This window comes from Macaca fascicularis, chromosome 10 (assembly GCF_037993035.2).
Source record: "Macaca fascicularis isolate 582-1 chromosome 10, T2T-MFA8v1.1".
Lineage (NCBI taxonomy): Eukaryota > Metazoa > Chordata > Mammalia > Primates > Cercopithecidae > Macaca > Macaca fascicularis.
In genome coordinates this window covers 107,851,309-107,872,366 of record NC_088384.1, presented here as the reverse complement: position 1 = coordinate 107,872,366, position 21,058 = coordinate 107,851,309, and the positions used below count along the sequence as shown (strand labels likewise).

At 49.1% G+C, this 21,058-nt stretch overlaps 1 protein-coding gene across 3 annotated transcripts in view; it reads left to right on the top strand.

Moving 5' to 3' along the window:
- The first annotated feature begins 6,681 nt into the window (after positions 1–6,681).
- ATP9A (ATPase phospholipid transporting 9A (putative)) overlaps positions 6,682–21,058 on the top strand; it is a 167,912-nt gene continuing 153,535 nt past the window's right edge. For 2 of the 3 annotated variants that reach the window (XM_045363135.3, XM_074005564.1), the window contains exon 1: positions 6,682–7,017. In XM_045363135.3, coding sequence (XP_045219070.1) covers positions 6,731–7,017 — 287 coding nt within the window. In that variant the 5' untranslated portion in view covers positions 6,682–6,730. Of the gene's footprint in view, positions 7,018–7,646; positions 7,748–21,058 lie in introns of those variants that run through there. The other variant, XM_045363136.2, reaches the window with a different exon arrangement.

Genomic DNA, 21,058 nt, shown 5'->3' with positions numbered 1-21,058 from the left:
GCCCAAATGTCAATAGTGCCGAAGTAGGGAAACTGCTTTGGGGGGATACCTAGAATATTTATCCAGAGAGAATTCATGGAGAGAGAATTGTAGGCACTAAAAGGATTTTATTTTCTCCCAGCCTGAGTTTACCCAAAGCATGTTTATTATTTATTCCCATTTTCCCTGCCTCCTCCATCTCTCATCACTGCCATTACCCTTGACTTCTTGCCCACTTACCACCAAATACTCCTTCTTTACAGGAGGTCCAAAGTAGCAGTGGGGCAGGGCACAGTGGCTCATGCCTGTAATCCCAGCACTCTGGGAGGCTGAGGTGCTTGGATTACCTGAGGCCAGGAGCTTGAGACCAGCCTGACCAACATGGCGAAAACCCGTCTCGACTAAAAATACAAAAATTAGCTGGGTGTAGTGGCGCACGCCTGTAATCCCAGCTACTCGGGAGGCTGAGGCCGGAGAATTGCTTGAACCCGGGAGTTGGAGATTGTAGTGAGCTGGGATCACGCCACTGCACTTCAGCCTGGGCGACAGAGTGAGACTCCGTCTCCAAACAAACAAACAAACAAATAATAAAGCAGGAGTGGGCTTGGAGGTCTATGAACATAAGGCTTCATGGTGGGCCACAATGAGAGTTTCAAGGTATATTCCAGCTCCAGCCTGCAATCCATCAGGCATGGACGGCATGTGACATGACCTCTGTGGGCCACAGTCTCTCTGATTTCTGGAAAGTAGAAGTCGGACTAGATTGGCTTATCCCTCCAGGACCTTTCCACTCCACGTACCTAGGAGTCAGGGGTGTACTGTACCCAGGGCCTATTGGATGGAGAGGATTGTCAAGGGGCATTTCCTGAGGAAGCAGAACCATGAGGTGACTATTTCTGGGCAGAAGGTAGTGCTGTGTCAGGAAGAGGGGTGTTGTGTCCCCAGAAAGGGGCCTCAGATTAACCTCTCACATGTCATCACTGCCGCCAGCCTTGCCCCTCTCCCAGGCCCTGGCACCGCTCTGGTGATCCCTTGGGTGTCTCGCTCATCCCAAGCAGGCATCTGGTTCTCTCTCAAGATGAGATTTAAGCCTGCAAGTGCCTCTCTTTCTGAGGGATCACCTTGCTGAAAAGGAGTTTTGGCCTGGTGCAGTGGCTCACACCTGTAATCCCAGGACACTAGGAGGTCAAGGCAGGAGGATGGCTTGAGCCCAGGAGTTCAAGGCCAGCCTGGGCAACATAGTGAGACCTTGTCTCTACAAAAAAATAAAATAAATTAGCTTGGCATGCAGTGCACACCTGTAGTCCCAGCTACAACAGAGCAAGACTCTGTCTCTTAAAATAAAAATGGCTGGCCGGGCGCGGTGGCTCAAGCCTGTAATCCCAGCACTTTGGGAGGCCGAGACGGGCGGATCACGAGGTCAGGAGATTGAGACCATCCTGGCTAACACGGTGAAACCCCGTCTCTACTAAAAAATACAAAAAACTAGCCGGGCGAGGTGGCAGGCGCCTGTAGTCCCAGCTACTCGGGAGGCTGAGGCAGGAGAATGGCGGGAACCCGGGAGGCGGAGCTTGCAGTGAGCTGAGATCCGGCCACTGCACTCCAGCCTGGGCGGCAGAGCAAGACTCCGTCTCAAAAAAAAAAAAAAAAAAAAAAAAAAAAAAAAAAAAAAAAAAGGCTAGGCGCAGTGGCTCATGCCTGTAATCCCAGCACTTAGGGAGGCTGAGGCAGGTGGATCACCTGAGGTCAGGAGTTTGAGACCAGCCTGGCTAACATGGTGAAACCTCTTCTCTACAAAAAATACAAAAATTAGCTGGTTGTGGTGGCGTGTGCCTGTAGTCCCAGCTACTCAGGAGGCTGAGGCGGGAGAATCGCTTGAACCTGGGAGGCGGAGGTTGCAGTGAGCTGAGATCACGCCACTGCACTGCACTCCAGCCTGGGCAGCAGAGTGAGACTCCGTCTCAAAAAATAACAAAAATAAAAACAAAAAGAAGTTTTTTTTTTTTTTTAAAGTATTTAAATGTATTTTCTCCTCTGATTATGAAAGTATACTAAAGAGAATTGGCCGGGCGCGGTGGCTCAAGCCTGTAATCCCAGCACTTTGGGAGGCCGAGACGGGTGGATCACGAGGTCAGGAGATCGAGACCATCCTGGCTAACACGGTGAAACCCCATCTCTACTAAAAAATACAAAAAACTAGCCGGGCGAGGTGGCGGGCGCCTGTAGTCCCAGCTACTCGGGAGGCTGAGACAGGAGAATGGCGTAAACCCGGGAGGTGGAGCTTGCAGTGAGCTGAGATCCGGCCACTGCACCCCAGCCTGGGCGACAGAGCAAGACTCTGTCTCAAAAAAAAAAAAAAAAGAAAAAGAAAATTTGGAACGTAAAGGCTGGGCGCAGTGGCTCACGTCTATAATCCCAGCACTTTGGGAGGCCGAGGCGGGCAGATCACGAGGTCAGGAGATTGAGACCATCCTGGCTAACACAGTGAAACCCCATCTCTACTAAAAATTCAAAAAAAAATTATCTGGGCGTGGTGGCGGGCGCCTGTAGTCCCAGCTACTGAGGAGGCTGAGGCAGGAGAATGGCGGGAACCCGGGAGGTGGAGTTTGCAGTGAGCTGAGATCATGCCACTGCACTCCAGCCTGGGCGACAGAGTGAGATTCCATCTCAAAACAAACAAACAAAAAAGAAAATGTGGAAAGTAAAAAGGCAAAAACACCCACTTACAATTTCCCCCTCCCTTTCCATATGAGAATGTTAGTACTTTTGAAGGTTAATAATGGGCTCTTTGATCTTTTAAAAACTTGTTTAAAGAAAAAATTATTGCAAAGCAACACGTTTCACTAGAGAAAAAGTATTGAGTGTTGACAAAAAATAAAAAAAGGATGAAATATTTAAGATCCACCTGGATGTACCACAAAATGTTAATAAGGGAAACTGTCCCCAGGACTGGGGACATGGATATAGGATGGGGACATATGAAACTTTCTGTGCTAATTGCTTACATTTTCTATAAATGGAAAACTACTAAAACAAAAAAAACTTTAATTAAATTGTATTTTAAAAACCCACCTGGAATCTTTTTTTCAGAGATGATCATTGATAATGCTCTTGTATTCATTATTGAATTAGGGAAAACTATGAATATTCATATCATAGAAGCAGGACTTTCAATAGCTAATCTTTTCTCTTTTTTTTTGAAACGGAGTCTCTCACTGTTGCCTAGGCTGGAGTGCATGATCTCGGCTCACTGCAACTCCACCTCTCGGGTTCAAGTGATTCTCCTACCGCAACCTCTTGAGTAGGTGAGATTACCAGTGCCTGCCACCATGCCTGGCTAATTTTTTGTATTTTTAGTAGAGACAGGGTTTCACTATGTTGGCCAGGCTGGTCTTGAACTCCTGACCTTGTGATCTGCCTGCCTTGGCCTCCCAAACTGCTGGGATTACAGGCATGAGCCACTGTGCCCGGCGAGTAGCTAACCTTTGATGAGCATTTACCATGTGACAGACATCATATAAAGTTATTTTTTACATGTTTTCATGATTGCACTTAATCATTCCAAAAACCCTGCAACAATGACCCTCAGAGACTGCTTCCTCTGTGTGCAGGCACCCTTCTAATTGTTTTATGTATATGAGTAACTCATTTAATCCTTTCAATAACCTTATGAGGTTAGTACTATCAGCATGCCCATTTTACAGATGAGGAAACTGAGTCCCAGCAGAGTCTGTCACCAGCCTCAAGTTCCACAGCTGGAAGGTAGTGGAAGTGATGCCGGATCCCAGAGGAGGGAGTCACTATTGTTGTTCCATGATTTAGAAAATAGGGCAGTCTGGCCGGGTGCAGTGGCTCATGCCTGTAGCCCCAGCACTTTGGGAGGCTGAGAAGGGCAGATGGCTTGAATCCAGAAGTTTGAGACCAGCCTAGGCAACATGGCAAAACCCCGTCTCTACTAAAAATACAAAAATTAGCCAGGCATGGTGGTAGGTGCTTGTAGTTTCAGCTTCTCAGGAGTCTGAGGGAAGAAGATTGATTGAGCCTGGGAGGTCAATCCTGCAGTGAGCTGGTGATCACACCACTGCCCTCCAGCCTGGGTGACAGAGTGAGGCACCGTCTCAAAAGAGAAAAGAAAGAAAATAAGGCATTCTGATGAGGATGGCCGAGGTGAGCTCCGCAAGGGAGCTTAAAATTACTTGGAATCAGGATTAGTTGGTGCCTGGAGGTGTCACGGTAACTGTGGTTCCATTGGTTACAGGAGGCCATTTTTTCCTGCTTTCTGAAGCATGAAAGACCAGGCCTCGGAGCCTCGCCTAGTTCCTTGCTAACCATGTGGCTTTCTGCAGGTCCCTCTGAGCTTCTAAGTCCTCACCTGTAAAATGGGTCCGATTATTTAGTCTGAACTGGCAGGACTGTTGGGAGTGTTAAATGTGGAACTACATGCATGTCGCAGGGGCTTGATAAAAACGATAGCTCACATTCATTGAATTGCAACAGCGTAGGGAACCCTGGGTTAAAGTTTTATGTTCCCCATCTCCTTGGTCTTCTTTTTTTTGAGACAGAGTCTCCGGCTCTGTTGCCCAGACTGGAGTGCAATGGCACCATCTCGGCTCACTGCAACTTCCACCTCCCAGGTTCAAGCCATTCTCCTGCCTCAGCCTCACGAGTACCTGGGATTACAGGCGCGCAGCCACCACACCTGGGTAATTTTTTTGTATTTTTTTTTTTTTTTTAGTAGAGACAGGGTTTCATTATGTTGACCAGGCTGGTCTTGAATGCCTGACCTCAAGTGATCTGCCCACCTCGGCCTCCCAAAATGTCAGGATTACAGGTGTGAGCCACTGTGCCCAGCCTCCTCGGTCTTCTCTTGTACCCTGTGTAGTAATGGGGTTGAGAAGAGGGTGTGGAGTTTGAAAGGGGAATGTCTAGCAAAGCAGATGGGAGATGGTGGGACCCACACTGAGGCCATAACTGGCATGTCAGGGTGTTTACACTTCTTCCACGTAAGAAGCCTTTACTGAGTGCCAGCTTGTGCCATGCTATGTATGAAGCATCATTTTAGATGTAGAAGGGACAGGAGGAAGCAAGGCACACCAGCCCTCTTGGCTGGAGAATGCTATTTCTGCTCCAAAAGTGCAATGCAGCAATTACTAATGACATGTTTCTTTTCTTGAGGAACTTCTCTGGGGCACGAGATAAGTCACACTTCTTGGTTTGAGATCCACCTCAGACACTGGGATATTTGGTGGTTCCATCCTGTATGGCATCCACTTACTGGCAGTTAGCACTAAGTTAAAAAACAAAAAAATAAAAGAAAAGGGCCAAGCGCAGTGGCCTGTGGGAGCAGGGAAAGGTTTCTGGTGAGAGTTGGAAAGGCGGACTGGGCCGGATGCTCTTCCTTCGTCCCAATTAAATCTCTATGGCATTTAGCAAATGCCAGGGAAGAGCCCAGCACTTTGGGAGGCCGAGGTGGACAGATCACATGAGGACAGGAGTTCAAGACCAGTCTGGCCAACATGGTGAAACCCCATCTCCACTAAAAATACACAAATTAGCCGGGCGTGGTGATGGTACATCTATAATCCCAGCTACTTGGGTGGCTGAGGCAGGAGAATTGCTTGAACCTGGGAGGCGGATGTTGCAGTGAGCTGAGATTTCGCCACTGCACTCCAGCCTGGGCGACAGAGGGAGATTCTGTTTCAAAAGGAAAAAGAAAAGAAATGGTGTCCAACATGATTTGTCATCAGATGTAACTATGTAAAAGTCAGCTTTAGTTTATATGGTATTACATTTTCAGGCTCTTTAGTTACATATTGATTTTTAAACTCCCTCACTTTGTTTTTTCCCACTTTTTTTTTTTTTTTTTTTCCTGCCTTCATAACTTTATCAGGCCTTTGAAAAGTTCATGGGTCCTAGACACTGTGGGAGAGTGTGGAAGTGAGTGTGGATGTGGTCTGCAGTGAAGGAGATAGATTCACGGTGTGTGAGACCGTGAATCACAGTGACAGGTAATGCAGGGTGACTGTCTGAGGCCTGAGAGTGGGGCCCATGTGCAAGTCCAAGAAAGTGGCTGGTGTGAGAATGAGGGTGTTCAGATTACTGAAGGGTGTTTGGATGAAAGAGGCAGTTGCGTGTGTGTGTGATGGTGAGTTCCCAGAATCCAGATAGAGAATGAGAGTGAGGATGGTGAAGGTCAGAGGGTGAAGGAGTCTGAAAAGCTGAGGGTCCCTGTGATTTCTGCGGGCACATGGGTGTGAAGTTTGAGAAACTGGGTGCATGGATGATAGTGACCAACAGGAGGGTGAGCGTGTTATGTGTGTGGATGACTCACATGTAATTGTGAATGCTGGATGTTGCCGGCAGTGAGCAGTGGCAGGTGTGTGTGTGTGGGGCCTGGGCATGAATGTGCACGTTGGTGCAAGAGTGAGTGAGAATGACTGATGGGGTGAAAGTGGCCGGGTGCGCGTGTGATTGTGCATGTCTGATGTTGGTGTGTGATGAGTGTGACAGCGCCCGTGTGTAGGGCTGGGATGTGATTGTGAATGTGGGATTTTGGGGGTGTGTGGCGGCAGGGCGCGCGCACGGCGGGCGTGGGCGGGGGGCGCGTGGCCGGGTGGGCGCGCGTGGGGGGCGCGCGGCGCGGGCCGGGGGCGGGGACACTGCAGCGGCCGCGGCGGCGCGGACACGGCCCGGCCGCCCCCCGTGGCAGGCGCGGCGCGGAGCGAGCGGGCGCAGCGCGGAGCTCGGGCCCATGGTGCGCCCGTGTCCGTCGGTCGGGCCGCGCGGGCGGCTCCGCGCGTGGCCCGGCGCTCGCGAGCTCGCCCCCTCGCTGCGGGCCCGGCCCGCCCGCTGCCGCCGCCTCCTCCCCCGGGGCGGCGCGGCGCCGGCGGGCGGCGGCGCGGAGGCCGGACCGGGCGGCGGCCCAGGCGGCGCGGGGGGCGCGGCGGCCAAGGCGGGCGGCGCCGCCGACATGACGGACAACATCCCGCTGCAGCCGGTGCGCCAGAAGAAGCGGATGGACAGCAGGCCCCGCGCCGGGTGAGTGGGCCCGGCTCGCGTTCTCCTTTGTCCGCGCCTCCCGGAGCCGGCGCTCGGGCCAGCCTGGCCCGGCCTGACAGGTTGGCCGCGCGCCCTGCCCGGCGCCATGAGCCCGGGGCAGGGCCGGGGAGGCGGGGAGGCGGCGAGGGGGTCCCTGCGCTCCAGCCCCGGGCGGCCCCTAGCCTGATGCCGGCCCTTTGGGGTTCGAGCGCCCGGTTGCCTGGCCTCCCTGCCCACCTTCCTTTAGAAACCCCGAGAAGCCGGGCCCGCCCCAGCGCTGTTTACACACTCGCGGAATTCGGATCTGCCATGCCTTCTCACCGTTTCATTGTTCCGTAATTAATATCTGTCGTTGAGGTAACGATTTGGTCAATGTCACACCGAGCTCTGTGCTTGGAGCCTTACTTGGGAGCCCAGATATGCTCAGCTTTTAGGGGGGCACGGCCTACGCCACGGGGTACCCCATCAGCGCCCCTGGGTCCCAACCCCAGGAGGCTGCGCCGAGACCACCTGCGCTCCGGTGGCCCCTTCCCCCTCCGCCCCGGGGTGGACCCGAACCAGCAGCCGCAGGAGGGTGGGAGGGGCTCCAACTGGCGGCTTGGTGACACAACCCCTTGTGTTCTCCCCTCACAATTTAGGGGAAGGAATCCCACGGCTGGGACAGGGGCTGCCGCCTGCTGTGTCTTTCCCCTTAGCAGGAGACCCCGAGGGCAACCTAGACGCGGAACATGTGAGGGTTTTCCCGCATTTGGGGAGAGGGGATGGGTTGGTATTTTGCGCCTCGCCGTCTTCCTGTTCGGAGGATGGCAGCGTGACATGTTGAGGTTTGCGGGGCTCTCGCATTGCCTGCCATAGACTTACCTGGGCTTGAGGGGCGGGGGTGGGAAGGACAGGGGTGGGCGCTGGTGCAAATGCAGATTCCCCGGCCCCCGCCTAGACCCGCCAATCAGAGTTCTGGGGGGCGGGGCCTGGAGATGTGCATTTCCACAGGCGGTGCAGGTGAGGCTGGAGCCCGCGGGAGGCTGAACGCGGTGTTGGGCGGGGCCTGCGGCCGCTCTGCTCCGCCCTTGCTCGGGTGTCCGGTCCTCCCTGGGCACTTCCCGGTGGCGGCTGCTTATTGCAGCGTCAGTTGCTCGGAACAGTAGACGCAGAGGGTGGGGTAAACCCTAAAGGTGGCTTCACCAGGTGTCAGTGGAATTAAAAAAAAAAGAATGGTGCTGGCGGCCATTTTGTGGGGTCTTTGTCCCTGGCTTCCTGAATCCTCCGATGAAGAGGCCTCACTGATATTACCCAGAGGAGGAAATTGGAGCTTACGGAGGTTAAGGGCTGTAGGGAAGACTCTGCAAAATGGAGATTGAACTCCGGATTGTCTGACCCAAAGATAGTTCCCTCACTCCTCCCTTCTCTGTTTTGCGTTCCTTGTTGTTATTATTATTGAGATGGAGTCTCGCTCTGTTGCCCAGGCTGGAGTGCTGTGGCGAGATCTCCGCTCACTGCAGCCTCTGCCTCCCGACTTCAAGCAATTATCTGCCTCAGCCTCCCGAGTAGCTGGGATTACAGGCGCCAGATACCACGCCCAGCTAATTTTTGTATTTTTAGTAGAGACGGGGGTTTCACCATCTTGGCCAGGCTCGTCTTGAACTCCTGACCTCGTGATCCACCCACCTCGGCCTACCAAAGTGCTGGGATTATAGGTGTGAGTCACCGTGCCCGACTATTTTATTATTTTTTTTAAATGAGGGAGTAGCAGGGGACCACCTTGCTATGTTGCTCAGGCTGGTCTCAAACTCTTGGCCTCAAAGAGTCCTTGCGCCTCAACCTCCTGGAGGTAGTCTCCTGGGTTGGCTTTTGTTTTTGTTTTGAAGACAGAGTTTCGCTCTTGTTGCCCAGGCTGGAGTGCAGCGGTGTGAACAACCTCTGCCTCCCAGGTTCAAGCGATTCTCCTGCCTCAGCCTCCTGAGTAGCTGGGATTACAGGCATGTGCCACCATGCCCGGCTAATTTTGTATTTTAAGTAGAGATGGGGTTTCTCCATGTTGGTCAGGTTGGTCTCGAACTCTTGACCTCAGGTGATCCGCCCACCTTGGCCTCCCAAAGTGCTGGGATTACAGATGTGAGCCACTGTGCCCGGCCAATCTATTTCTTAAACAGTGACATGGATTTGGATTCACATCGTGTATCAGGGTTGCTGTGCATTTGCATAAATGCTCTTGTATATCATCTGCATTTTCAGGAGTAGCAACATCAAGGTGGGAATCCTGAAGTTTAGAAACACTTGAGAAGCGCAGAGAGATGGAGGAGCTTCCTGAAATAGACTAGGGGCTGGGGGATGACAGCCTGAGGGCTAAAGTGGGTGGGTGGTTAAAGGAAGAAGAAAGTAATATGTAATCCGTCAGGCTTTCTGTTGGACTCTTGAGATAAATACGGCTGTTTTAATCCTTACAACAACCGTGTGAGTTTTTAGAGTTAATTCTCCCATTTTATTGACAGGGAAGCAAAGATTCACTGATGTTAATGTGTTCCTGGTCTTGGAGGTTGTAAGTGAGAGGAGGCAGTTTTGAACCAGATCCACCCATTTCACCTGATGGTTCTAGGCAATAAAACTGTGGAATGGTTGGAGGATTTGTGGTTAAAAAAAAACAAAAACAAGATGCCATATGTCGTAGGGGACAGAATGCAATTATTTCTGGGGTCACTCGGCATATGTTGCGAACACTCGCAGCTTATTTTTGGAGGAATCCCCCGGCTTCAAAGTTCTTTTCTCTCTTGAGAAAGTTACCACATCCTGATATTGAGAAAAAGTTTGAAATGGTGTAGTTAGGAAACAAGGTATTTCACCTCCATTGCTGGAAACCATTTTATGACATCACATCCTTTGCTTGTGGCTGCCTGGAGCTCCTTTCTTGGTGAAATGGCAGGGATTGTTTGTTAGGAGCCAGAACTCAGGAATCCATTGAGGAGCTGGGTTCACACCCAGGCTCTGCTGCTTACTAGCTGTGTGATCTTGGGAAAATAACTGTAACTCTCTGAGCCTCAGTTGTTTCATCAGTAAAATGGGAATAACAATAATTATATATCTCATAGAGTTGATTAGTCCATGTAAAGTTTAGTCCATGTAAAGTTTAGGAGAATAAGTGCTCAGTATGCCTTAGGATCACTGGATGTTTGCATGAAGTTTACCGTTGGGATCTGCAGTGTGCTTCTTTGAGGAGGGGCCTTTTATGAGAAATTTAGAAATGTTATGAATTTCACTGCTTTTTCCTGATGAAATTCAGGTAAATGAGTAACTATATAGAGCATTCCGTCCAGGTATGTCGAGGCCCTGGTGTGGTGATGTGGCAAGGATGGGAGCTTAGGTACCAGGTGGCCGAAGACTTTGCCTCGTTGTAACAATCTATGTTTTGTGGCCACATTGGATGAGGATGCTTTGATGCTTGATATATTTGGATTTGGGGGACTAGGAAGTTTTGAATATGAATCAGATTGAGAAAGAAGAACTGAATAGGTACATTGTCTACCACAATTTTTTAAACAGCTTTATTGAGGTATAATTTATACAGCATACATCTATTGAAAGTGTACAAACCATTGATTTCAGAAAAACAGATGTATAGAATTACGCAACCATCACTCCGGCGCGGGTTTTGAACGTTTCCATCACCTCCGAAAGTCTCCTTCAGCCCATCCACAGTTCATCCCTGCCCTTGCCCCAGTCCCAGGCAGCCCGTGATCCACTTTCGGATTCCATAGATTTGCCCTGTCTGGAAATTGTCTATCAATGGAATCATACCACGTGTTGCCTTTTGTGTCTGGCTGCTTTATTTACCATGAAGTTTTTGAAGTTTCTTTTTATTGTGTAATAGAATTCCAGTTGGGCTCGGTGGCTCACACCTGTAATCCCAGCGCTTTGGGAGGATGAGGCAGGAGGATTGCTTGAGCCCTGGAGTTCAAGAGCAGCCTGGGCAACATAGTGAAACCCTGTCTCTACAAAAATTAGACAATAATAATAAAAAAAAGCCAGGCATGGTGGCTTGAGCCTGTGGTCCCAGCTACTTGGGAGGCTGAGTTAGGGGAGTGCTTCAGCCCAGGAGATCTAGGTGACAGTAAGCCCTGATCGTACCACTGCACTCCAGCCTGGGCAACACAGTGAGACCCTGTCTCAAAAAAAAACCCAAAAAACAAAAAACAAAAAAAACCCATGTGTGGATATATCACCTTAAATTTTTTTTTTTTTTTAAGATAGGGTCTCACTCTTGTCGCCTAGGCTGGAGTGCAGTGGCATGATCTCAGTTCACTGCAACCTCCACCTCCCGGGTTCAAGCGATTCTCATGCATCAACCTCCCGAGTAGCTGGGATTACAGGTGCCCACCGCCACACCCAGCTAATTTTTGTATTCTTGGTAGAGATGGGGCTTCACCATATTGGCCAAGCTGGCCTCGAACTCCTGATCTCAAGTTATCTGCCTGCCTTGGCCTCCCAAAATGCTGAGATTACAGGCGTGAGCCACTGACCCTGACCCGGCCCAGTGTTAACACAGGGTCCTTAAAAGCAAAAGACAGGCGGGAGAGTGAGTATCAGCATAAGAGAAAGATTGGGAGAGGCTGCACTGCTAGCTTGAAGAGGGAAGAAAGGGCCACTAGCCAAGGAATGCAGGGGACTCTAGAAGTTGGAAAAGGTAAGGAAACGGATTCTCCATTGGAGCCTCCAGAAGGAACACAGCCCTGCTGACACCTTCCTTGATTTTAGTCCCATGAGGCCCATTTTGGACTTCAGACCTAACTATAGGGTAATAGACTTGCATTACCACTCAAGTTGTGGTAATTTGTTACAGCAATGAGGAGAAGCTGTCACACACGGATGTGTGCTGCAGACCCTGTGCTCCTCTTTCCATCCTGCGAAGGGGACTGGAGTCTAGACAGGAAGCCCCCTGCCTAGGTGGAGGCATCAGAGGCATTTCAGAGGTCCTACGTTTTGCCTGAGAGCATAGATCTTACATCAGCATGTTTATGTGACTCATTATCTGACGGTGGAGGAAAAAGATGAATATTTATTTAGGACCCGCAGTGTTTTGGCTCTGAACTGACGTTTCCTCTTTCATGCTGCACAATGGCCCTTTGATGTTGGTATTTTTTTTTATTCTTACTTTACTGATAAGGAAACAAAAATGCCCTTTCTCTTTGATGTGATGGAGGTGTGGTGTTAGGTAGGATTCTCATTCTCAGAACTTACTTACATTCTTGTTTTTTGTTTGTTTGTTTTTGAGACGGAGTCTCGCTCTGTCGCCCAGGCTGGAGTGCAGTGGCGCCATCTCAGCTCACTGCAAGCTCCGCCTCCCGGGTTCACACCATTCTCCTGCCTCAGCCTCCCGAGTAGCTGGGACTACAGGTGCCCGCCACCTTGCCCGGCTAATTTTTTTGTATTTTTAGTAGAAACAGGGTTTTATTATGTTAGCCAGGATGATCTCGATCTCCTGACTTCGTGATCCACCTGTCTTGGCCTCCCAAAGTGCTGGGATTACAGGCGTGAGCCACTGCACCCGGCCGTGTGTGTACATTTTAATATCCTTTCTTTGATGTGGTGGAGGGAGTATTAGGTATGAAACATATAGGGGTATGTTTTGAGGGAGGGAATTGTGCTGGTGGGTGAAACCCAGAGACACCCCCCTCCTTGGCCACCGACCTTCCCCTCTCTGGGCTGGAGTAGAGAGTTGCACCAACAGCTCTTTGCCCCCCTGGGATGAGAACAGTGCAGCAGGCCTTGACAGCAGCCCATGGGGCTGTGCTGTCTGTCCTTTGCCAGCGCCCAGCTGCACTTGTGCCATCCCCTTCAGTTACAGAGGTCCTCCCTCGCTCTGCCTTGTGCTGACCAAAACTAGACTAGCTGCTCCCTGCCCTTGTGGAGACCAGAAGATGCGTCATTGCAAACTCACAGAGGGACTCTGAAGGATGGAGGGTGGACATGGGCGCTGTGCCTGTCCGGCTTCCCTGCGGAAGGGCTCTTTCTTTTTTTTTTTTTTTTTTTTTGAGACGGAGTCTGGCTCTGTCCCCCGGGCTGGAGTGCAGTGGCCGGATCTCAGCTCACTGCAAGCTCCGCCCCCCGGGTTTACGCCATTCTCCTGCCTCAGCCTCCCGGCTCTTTCTTTTTTTGAGACAGAGTCTCTTCTGTTGCCCAGGCTGGAGTGCAGTGGTATGATCTCAGCTCTCTACAACCTCTGCCTCCCGGGTTTAAGCGATTCTCCTGCCTCAGCCTCCTGAGTAGCTGGGATTACAGGTGTATGCCGGCATGCTCGGCTAATTTTTGCATTTTTAGTAGAGACGGGGTTTCACCGTGTTGGTCAGGCTGGTCTCAACGCTTGACCTCGTGATCCACCCACCTTGGCCATCCAAAGTGCTGGGATTACAGGCATAAGCCACTGCACCCTGCCCAAAAGGGCTCTTTCTACCTACTGTCCAGCTGGCTGGTGAGAGGAGGTCCCTGTATTCCAGTCCCCAAGGAGTTGGGGGCACCTTTTGACCTTGACCTCTGCCTTGCATGCAACAAGTTGGAAAAAGCAGGCAAGGCATTGAACCAGCCATCTTTGGACTTTTGGCCCTTACTTCTCAGAACAGAATGTTCTTTTAGTGTCTACTCAGATGGAAATGTTGAAAGTTGGTGATAAGGGCTGGCCGTATTTTATGACTGCCTTTGAAGGGGGATGGGATGTGTCTTCAGGGTCACTCATGAAGGTGGTGACTTTGGTTTAATTTGGAAAGAAAAAGACTAGTTGTAACATTTTTATTGATGACATTTAGAATGATTCTGATTTTAATAACTAGTATCTGTTTTCTCTAATTTGTGTGAGTTTGAAAGATTTATATATGTATGAAAGATTAGCAATTATTTTTATGAGCCCTTCTGTTTGTACCAAATGATACTTGCTTTCTTGTTGTAGTCATGGCAGGAAGTTTCCTTTTAGAATTTAAAGAAAAGGCAGTCAATTAAAGAAAACCATGAAGTCTGTAAAAGTTCCTGAGATTTGTAGATACCCCAAGTCATGCCTGACATTTAGGAATTAGTGGCCCATGCTGATATGGCACAGTCTAAACACATAATGTTACTGCTACAAGGGGAAAGAAATAGGAGGGTTGGTTGTGCTTATACATTTAAAACCTTTTTTTTTTTTTTTTTTTTTTTTTTGAGACGTGGTCTCACTCTGTTGCTCAGGCTGGAGTCCAGTGGTGTGATCTCACTGCAACCTCAGCCTCCCGGGTTCAAGCAATCCTACTGCCGCAGCCTCCCCAGTAGCTGGGATTACAAACATGCACCACCATGCCTGTCTAATTTTTGTATTTTTTATAGAGATGTGGTTTCTCCATGTTGCTCAGGCTGTTTTCAAACTCTTGGGCTAAAGCAATCCGCCAGACTCGGCCTATCAAAGTGCTGGGACTACAGGCGCCAGCCACTGTGCCTGGTCCTGCTTTTATTTTTGTCTAAACAGAATTTGCAGAAACTCTGGGGGAAGGCAGTTGGAAGAGGCCCCGTGGGAGCAGGGAAAGGCTTCTGGTGAGAGTTGGAAAGGTGAACTGGGCCGGATGCTCTTCCTTCGTCCCAATTAAATCTCTGTGGCATTTAGCAAATGCCAGGGAAGAGCCTGTTGGCAGCGGTCCCCAAGGAAGAATCAGTTTGTAGTGTCAGCAGTGCCCTGCTCCTAACATGAGCCTGGCAGGATCTCCCACATGCCGCGGACAGTTTGCAGTGACGAGATGAAGTCAGGCTTGGGGCCGGACTTGGTGGCTCATGCTTGCAATCCCAGCACTTTGGGAGGCCAAGGTGGGTGGCTCACTTAAGGTCAGGAGTTCAAGACCAACCTGGCCAACATGGTGAAACCCTGTCTCTACTAAAAATACACCGCGCCTGGCCGATATTTTGGGTTTGATGATTCCCTGTTATGGGGGCTGTCCTGGGCATTGTAGGATGTTTAGCAGCATCTCTGGCCTCTACCCACTAGATGCCAGTACTATCCCCTCCCCGCCCGCCTTGTGACAATCAAGAATGTCTCCAGACATTGCCAAGTGTCCTCTGCGGGGTGAATGGCCCTCGGAGCCACTGGACTAAGGAAACTGATATTCACTGAGTGGCCATATTCTTTATTGTCCTTTTAAGGTGTCTCATCCTGTCTTTAAAAAAAAAACGAAAACAAAACTCAAGACATCTGTTGGATGAGAAATCATACAGTCTGGACTATTGTTCTTGCTGTGAGGTCAGCTTTCTGATTTAGTAATTAAGGAAGCTTTGTGCTGTTAGAACATTTGGGAAATGTTGCAGATGTGGATCCCCCATCCCTCCCCAAATTCACGTGTTTGAAGCTGGAACCCCCAGCACCTCAGAATGTGACTGAATTTGGAGACAGGGCCTTTAAAGAGGTGATCAATTTAAAATGAAGCTGTTAGGCCAGGCGCGGTGGCTCACGCCTGTAATCCCAGCACTTTGGGAGGCCGAGGTGGGTGGATCATGAGGTCAGGAGATCGAGACCATCTTGGCTAACATGGTGAAACCCCATCTCTACTAAAAATACAAAAAATTAGCTGGGCGTGGTGGCGGGCGCCTGTAGTCCCAGCTACTCAGGAGACTGAGGCAGGAGAATGGCGTGAACCCGGGAGGTGGAGCTTGCAGTGAGCTGAGATCGCACCACTGCACTCCAGCCTAGGCGACAGAGCGAGACTCCATCTCAAAAAAAAAAATAAATAATAAATTAAAAATTAAATGAAGCTGTTAGGATGGACCCTTTTCCATTCTGCCCGGTGACCTTATAGGAGGAGATTATGACAGACAGAGAGGCTGAGCATGGTGACTCACACCTGTAATCCCAGCACTTTGGAAGGCTGAGGCAGGCGGATCACTTGAGGTCAGGAGTTTGAGACCAGCCTGGCCAAACATGGTGAAACCCCGTCTCTACTAAAATTACAAAAATTAGCTAGGTGTCGTGACGTGTACCTGTAATCCCAGCTGCTAGGAAGGCCGAGGCAGGAAAATTGCTTTAACTCAGGATGCGGAGGTTGCAGTGAACCAGCCTGGGTGACAGAGCGAGACTGCATCTCAAAAAAGAAAGAAAGAAAGAAAGAAAGAAAGAGAGGGAGGGAGGGAGGGAGGGAGGAAAGACAGAGACACCAGAGAAAAGATTGTGTGAGGACACAGGGGGATGGTGGCTGTCTACAAGCCAAGGAGAGAGGCTTCAGGAGAAACCAACCCTGCTGACACCTTGTTCTTGGACTTCTGGCCTCCAGGACTGTGAAAAAATAAGTTTCTGTTGTTTAAGCCATTCAGTCTATGATGTTTTATTATGGCAGCCCAAGGAAACTAATGTAGGAAGCATCTCATTTATTGCTGTCTTGGCATGTGTGGTATCTCTTAGTGTTACTAAGCTTTCATTTGAAATTAATGTCATGAATAGTACAGCTATGAACATTCTTGAACACGTCATTCAGTATGTCTTATGTGGCTTTGCTGTGCCCTAGGGTATACATTTGTGTTTAGCTTTAGAAGAAAATGATAATTTTCCAAAGCAATTATACTAATTTATACTTCTACCAAGCTGGTCAGTTGTTCCATGTCCTCACCAACACTGTATTGTCTGTCACCTTTCGTTTCAGCCATTGTGATGTGAGCATAATGATATTACAAGAATTTTTTTTTTTTTTAATTGAGATGGAGCCTTGTTCTTTCACCCACAGGCTGGAATGCAGAGGCACGATCTTGGGTCATTGCAACCTCCGCCTCCTGGGTTCAAGCAATTCTCCTGCCTCAGCCTCCTGAGTAGCTGGGATTACAGGTCTGCGGCACCACGCTGGCTGATTTTTGTATTTTTAGTGGAGACGGGGTTTTACCATGTTTGTCAGGCTGGTCTCGAACTCCTGACCTTGTGATCCGCCCACCTTGGCCTTCCAAAGTGCTGGGATTACAGGTGTGAGCCACCACGCCCAGCCAATAAATTTATTTATTTTTTATTTTTTACTTTTTGAGATGAAGTCTCACTCTTTTGCCCCGGCTGGAGTGTAGTGGTGCAATCTTGGCTCACTGCAGCCTCCGGCTCCTGGGTTCAAGGGATTCTCCTGCCTCAGCCTCCTGAATAGTTGGGGTTACAGGTATGTGCCACCATATCTGGCTAATTTTTGTATTTTTTTTTTAGTAGAGACGGGGTTTCACCATGTTGGACAGGCTGGTCTCAAAATCCTGATCTCACATGATCCACCTTGGCCTCCCAAAGTGCTGGGATTACAGGCATGGGCCACCATGCCCGGCCTATTTATTTATTTATTGAGATAGTGTCTCACTCTGTTGCCCAGGATGGAATGCAGTGGTGTGATCTCAGCTCACTGCAACCTCTGCCTTCTGGGTTCAAGCAGTTCTCATGCCTCAGCCTTCCAACTAGCTGGGATTATGGGCATGTACCACCGTGCCCAGTTATTTTTTTTTTGTATTTTTAGTAGATATGGGGTTTAGCCATGTTGGCCAGGCTGGTCTCAAACCTCTTACCTCAGGTGATTCGCCTGCTTTTGGCCTCCCAAAGTGCTGGGAATACAGGTGTGTGCCACCATGCCCAACCTAAGAAATTTATTCTTTTTTTTTTTTTTTAGATGGAGTTTTGTACTTGTTGCTTGGGCTGGAGTGCATTGGTGCAATCTCAGCTCACTGTAACCTCCGCCTCCTGGGGTCAAGTGATTCTCATGCCTCAGCCTCCACGTAGCTAGGATTACAGGCATGTACCACCAGGCCCAGCTAATTTTTTATATTTTTAGTAGAGACGGGGTTTCTCCATGTTGGTCAGGCTGGTCTTGAACTCCCGACCTCAGGTGATCCACCTGCCTTGGCCTCTGAAAGTGCTGGGATTACAGGCATGAGCCACCATGCCCAGCGTTGGCTTCCTTTTCTTTATCTGAGATTGCGTTTTAGACATACAGGTTAGTCACGGGAACACTGAGCTTAAATTGTCATGCCAGGGTGGCCTGTCCTCCTGTGGGTCTCCAGGCTCCAGGGCCTGGCCAGGCACACTCTTCTTGAGTAGTTTATGTTATAAGAGGGACGGTGAAAAAGTCTAATCTTTGTTTTCCTCTAATTGAAAAATGAGGACATATCCACGTAAGAAATATGAGAGAACAGGCCGGGCATGGTGGCTTGTGCCTGTAACCCAGCGCTTTGGGAGGCTGAGGTGGGCGGATCACCTGAGGTCAGGAGTTCGGTTCTAGCCTGTTCCAACATGGTGAAAACTCGTCTCTACCATAAAAAAAAATACAAAAATTGGCTGGGCATGGTGGTACGTGCCTGTAATCCCAGCTACTTGGGAGGTTGAGTCAGGAGAATTCCTTGAACCCGGGAGACAGAGTTTGCAGTGAGTTGAGACTGTGCCACTGCACTCCAGCCTGGGTGACAGAGTAAGACTCAGTCTCATTAAAAAAAAAAAAAAAAAAAAAAAGAAAAATGAGAGAACAGAGAAAACTGATAAAGGAAATAATGCTGGTATGTTATATTTCCTTCAAAGACAATCACAATGAACACAAACCTTTTAGCAGATGATGTTTTCTTCCTGTTTGTGCGTGTACCTTGTTTTATGAGTAGGGACCATGTAGCACATGGGTTTTTGTTATGTTTTGTTTTGAGACGGAGTCTCGCTCTGTCATTGCCCAGGCTGGGGTGCAGTGGCGCTATCTGAGTTCACTGCAAGCTCTGCCTCCTGGGTTCACGCCATTCTCCTGCCTCAGCCTCCTGAGTAGCTGGGACTACAGGCGCCCGCCACCACACCCGGCTAATATTTTGTATTTTTAGTAGGAACGGGGTTTCACCGTGTTAGCCAGGATGGTCTCGATCTCCTAACCTTGTGATCCGCCCACCTTGGCCTCCCAAAGTGCTGGGATTACAGGCATGAGCCCCCGCGCCTGGCTTTTTTTTTTTGAGTCAGGGCCTCACGCCATTTCTCAGGCCGGAGTGGAGGTGCACAATCTCTGCTCACTGTAATGTCTGCCTCCTGGGCTTAAGTGATTCTCTCACCTTTGTTTCCCAAACAGCTGGGACCATAGGCGTGTGTACCACCACAGTTGGCTAACTTTTAGATATTTTAGAGAGACGAGGTCTCATTATATTGCCGAGTGTGGCACATAGGTTTTTATGTTTTACTTTTTCCACTTAGCGTTTTACTATAAAGCATTTTTTACGTTATAGTGTACTTAACAAATAACATTTTATTTTATTTTATTTATGTTTTTGAGATAGAGTCTCACTCTGTTGCCCAGGCTGGATTGCAATGGCATGATTTCGGCTCACTGCAACCTCTGCCTTTCAAGTTCAGGTGATTCTCCTGCCTCCGCCTCCCAAGTAGCTAGGACTACAGGCGCACACCACCACGCCCAGCTAATTTTTGTATTTTTAATAGAGATGGGGTTTTGCCATATGCAAATGACATTTTGAATGACAGCATAATATTTCTTTGAATAGACATCTCTAATTTACTTAACCAGTGCTTTATATTCTCACAAGTTGCTTTGTATTTTATTTTCACTTTACAAGAAATGTTTTCTTTTTCTTTTCTTTCTTTCTTTTTTTTTTGAGACAGAGTCTGGCTCTTGTTGCCCAGGCTGGAGTGCAATGGCGCCATCTTGGCTCACTGCAACTTCTGCTTCCCAGGTTCGAGTGATTGTCCTGCCTCAGCCTCCCAAGTAGCTGGGATTACAGGTGGGTGCCACCACACCCAGTATTTTTGTATTTTTAGTAGAGATAGGATTTGACCATGTTGGCCAGGCTGGCCTCGAACCCCCAACCTCAGGTGATCCACTCACCTCGGCCTCCCAAACTGCTGGGATTAAAGGCATGAGCCACTGTACCCTGCCACAAGTAATGTTTTCATTCCAAATCCTGGCCCTCCAAAAGCAAACAAAGAGAAAGTAGAGAGAGGCACTGACTCCTGCCCTGGGCCTGAGAAGTCACCTGTCTGGGATTGGATAAGCCTGACCAGCAAAGAAGCACTCAAAAATTCAGTTTTGTGTGTGATACCACAGAAAACCAGTGCTTAAGAATCTTGGCCTTGTTTTTGCATGTTTCAGAGAATTGCCGGCTGTTTGAAAGGGCATCCAGATCTCTACACAGTCATAGAAAAGTTAACAGAGGTTTATAGTATGAAGACTAAAAATAGCTACTGTTGATTCCATCCGTTCATTCACTCCATAAACATTTCCTGAGCACTTACTCTGTCTCTGGCAGTTTTAATATTAGGGATATAGCGGTCAACACATGCAACAGAAATCCCTGATAGCATGGGCCTTCCATTCTAGTGACACACAGTAGATTTTCTTGTAAGAATTTTGTTAAACTCCATTGGTTTATTGGGTGCCACCATCACTGTCTTAGGTATTTTAAGTGGATTGTCTTAATGGCATTGTCCAATACTAGGTACTGTCATTGTTCTATTTTCCAGGAAACAGAGGCTTAGCAGGATTAACTAGTCCAGGGTCCCACAGCTCGTAAACTGCTGTCTCTTGTCTCCCAGGTCTCAGCTCAGCTGTCTCTTTGGGACATCTTTCCAGACCATTCACTCTGTAGGAGTCACCTACCGCTGAGTGGCATATTTTTGTTTGGGTTTTTTTTTTTTTTTTTTTGCTTTTTTTTTTTTTTTGTTCCTACCTTGCCCACTACAAAATGTAGGCTCTGTGAGAGCAGTGCCCTCGTTTGACTAGTGAGAGTCCCAGTGCTTAGCACAAAGGCTGGCACATAGTAGGTGCTCAGTAAATACTGGCTGCTTGATTAAATGAGCGAGTGAATAAAGAATAGGAGCAACAGGCATGGTGGCTCACGCCTGTATCCCAGCACTTTGAAAGGCAGAGGTGGGAGGATCTCTTGAGCCCAGGAGTTGGAGACCAGCCTGGGCAACACAGGGAGACTCCATCTTTACCAAGAAAATAAAAAATTAGCTGGGCATGGTAGTGCATGCCCGTGGTCTCAGCTACTTGGGAGGCTGAAGTCGGAGGATCCTTTGAGCCCAGGGGTTTGAGATTGCAGTGAGCCATGATTGTGCCAC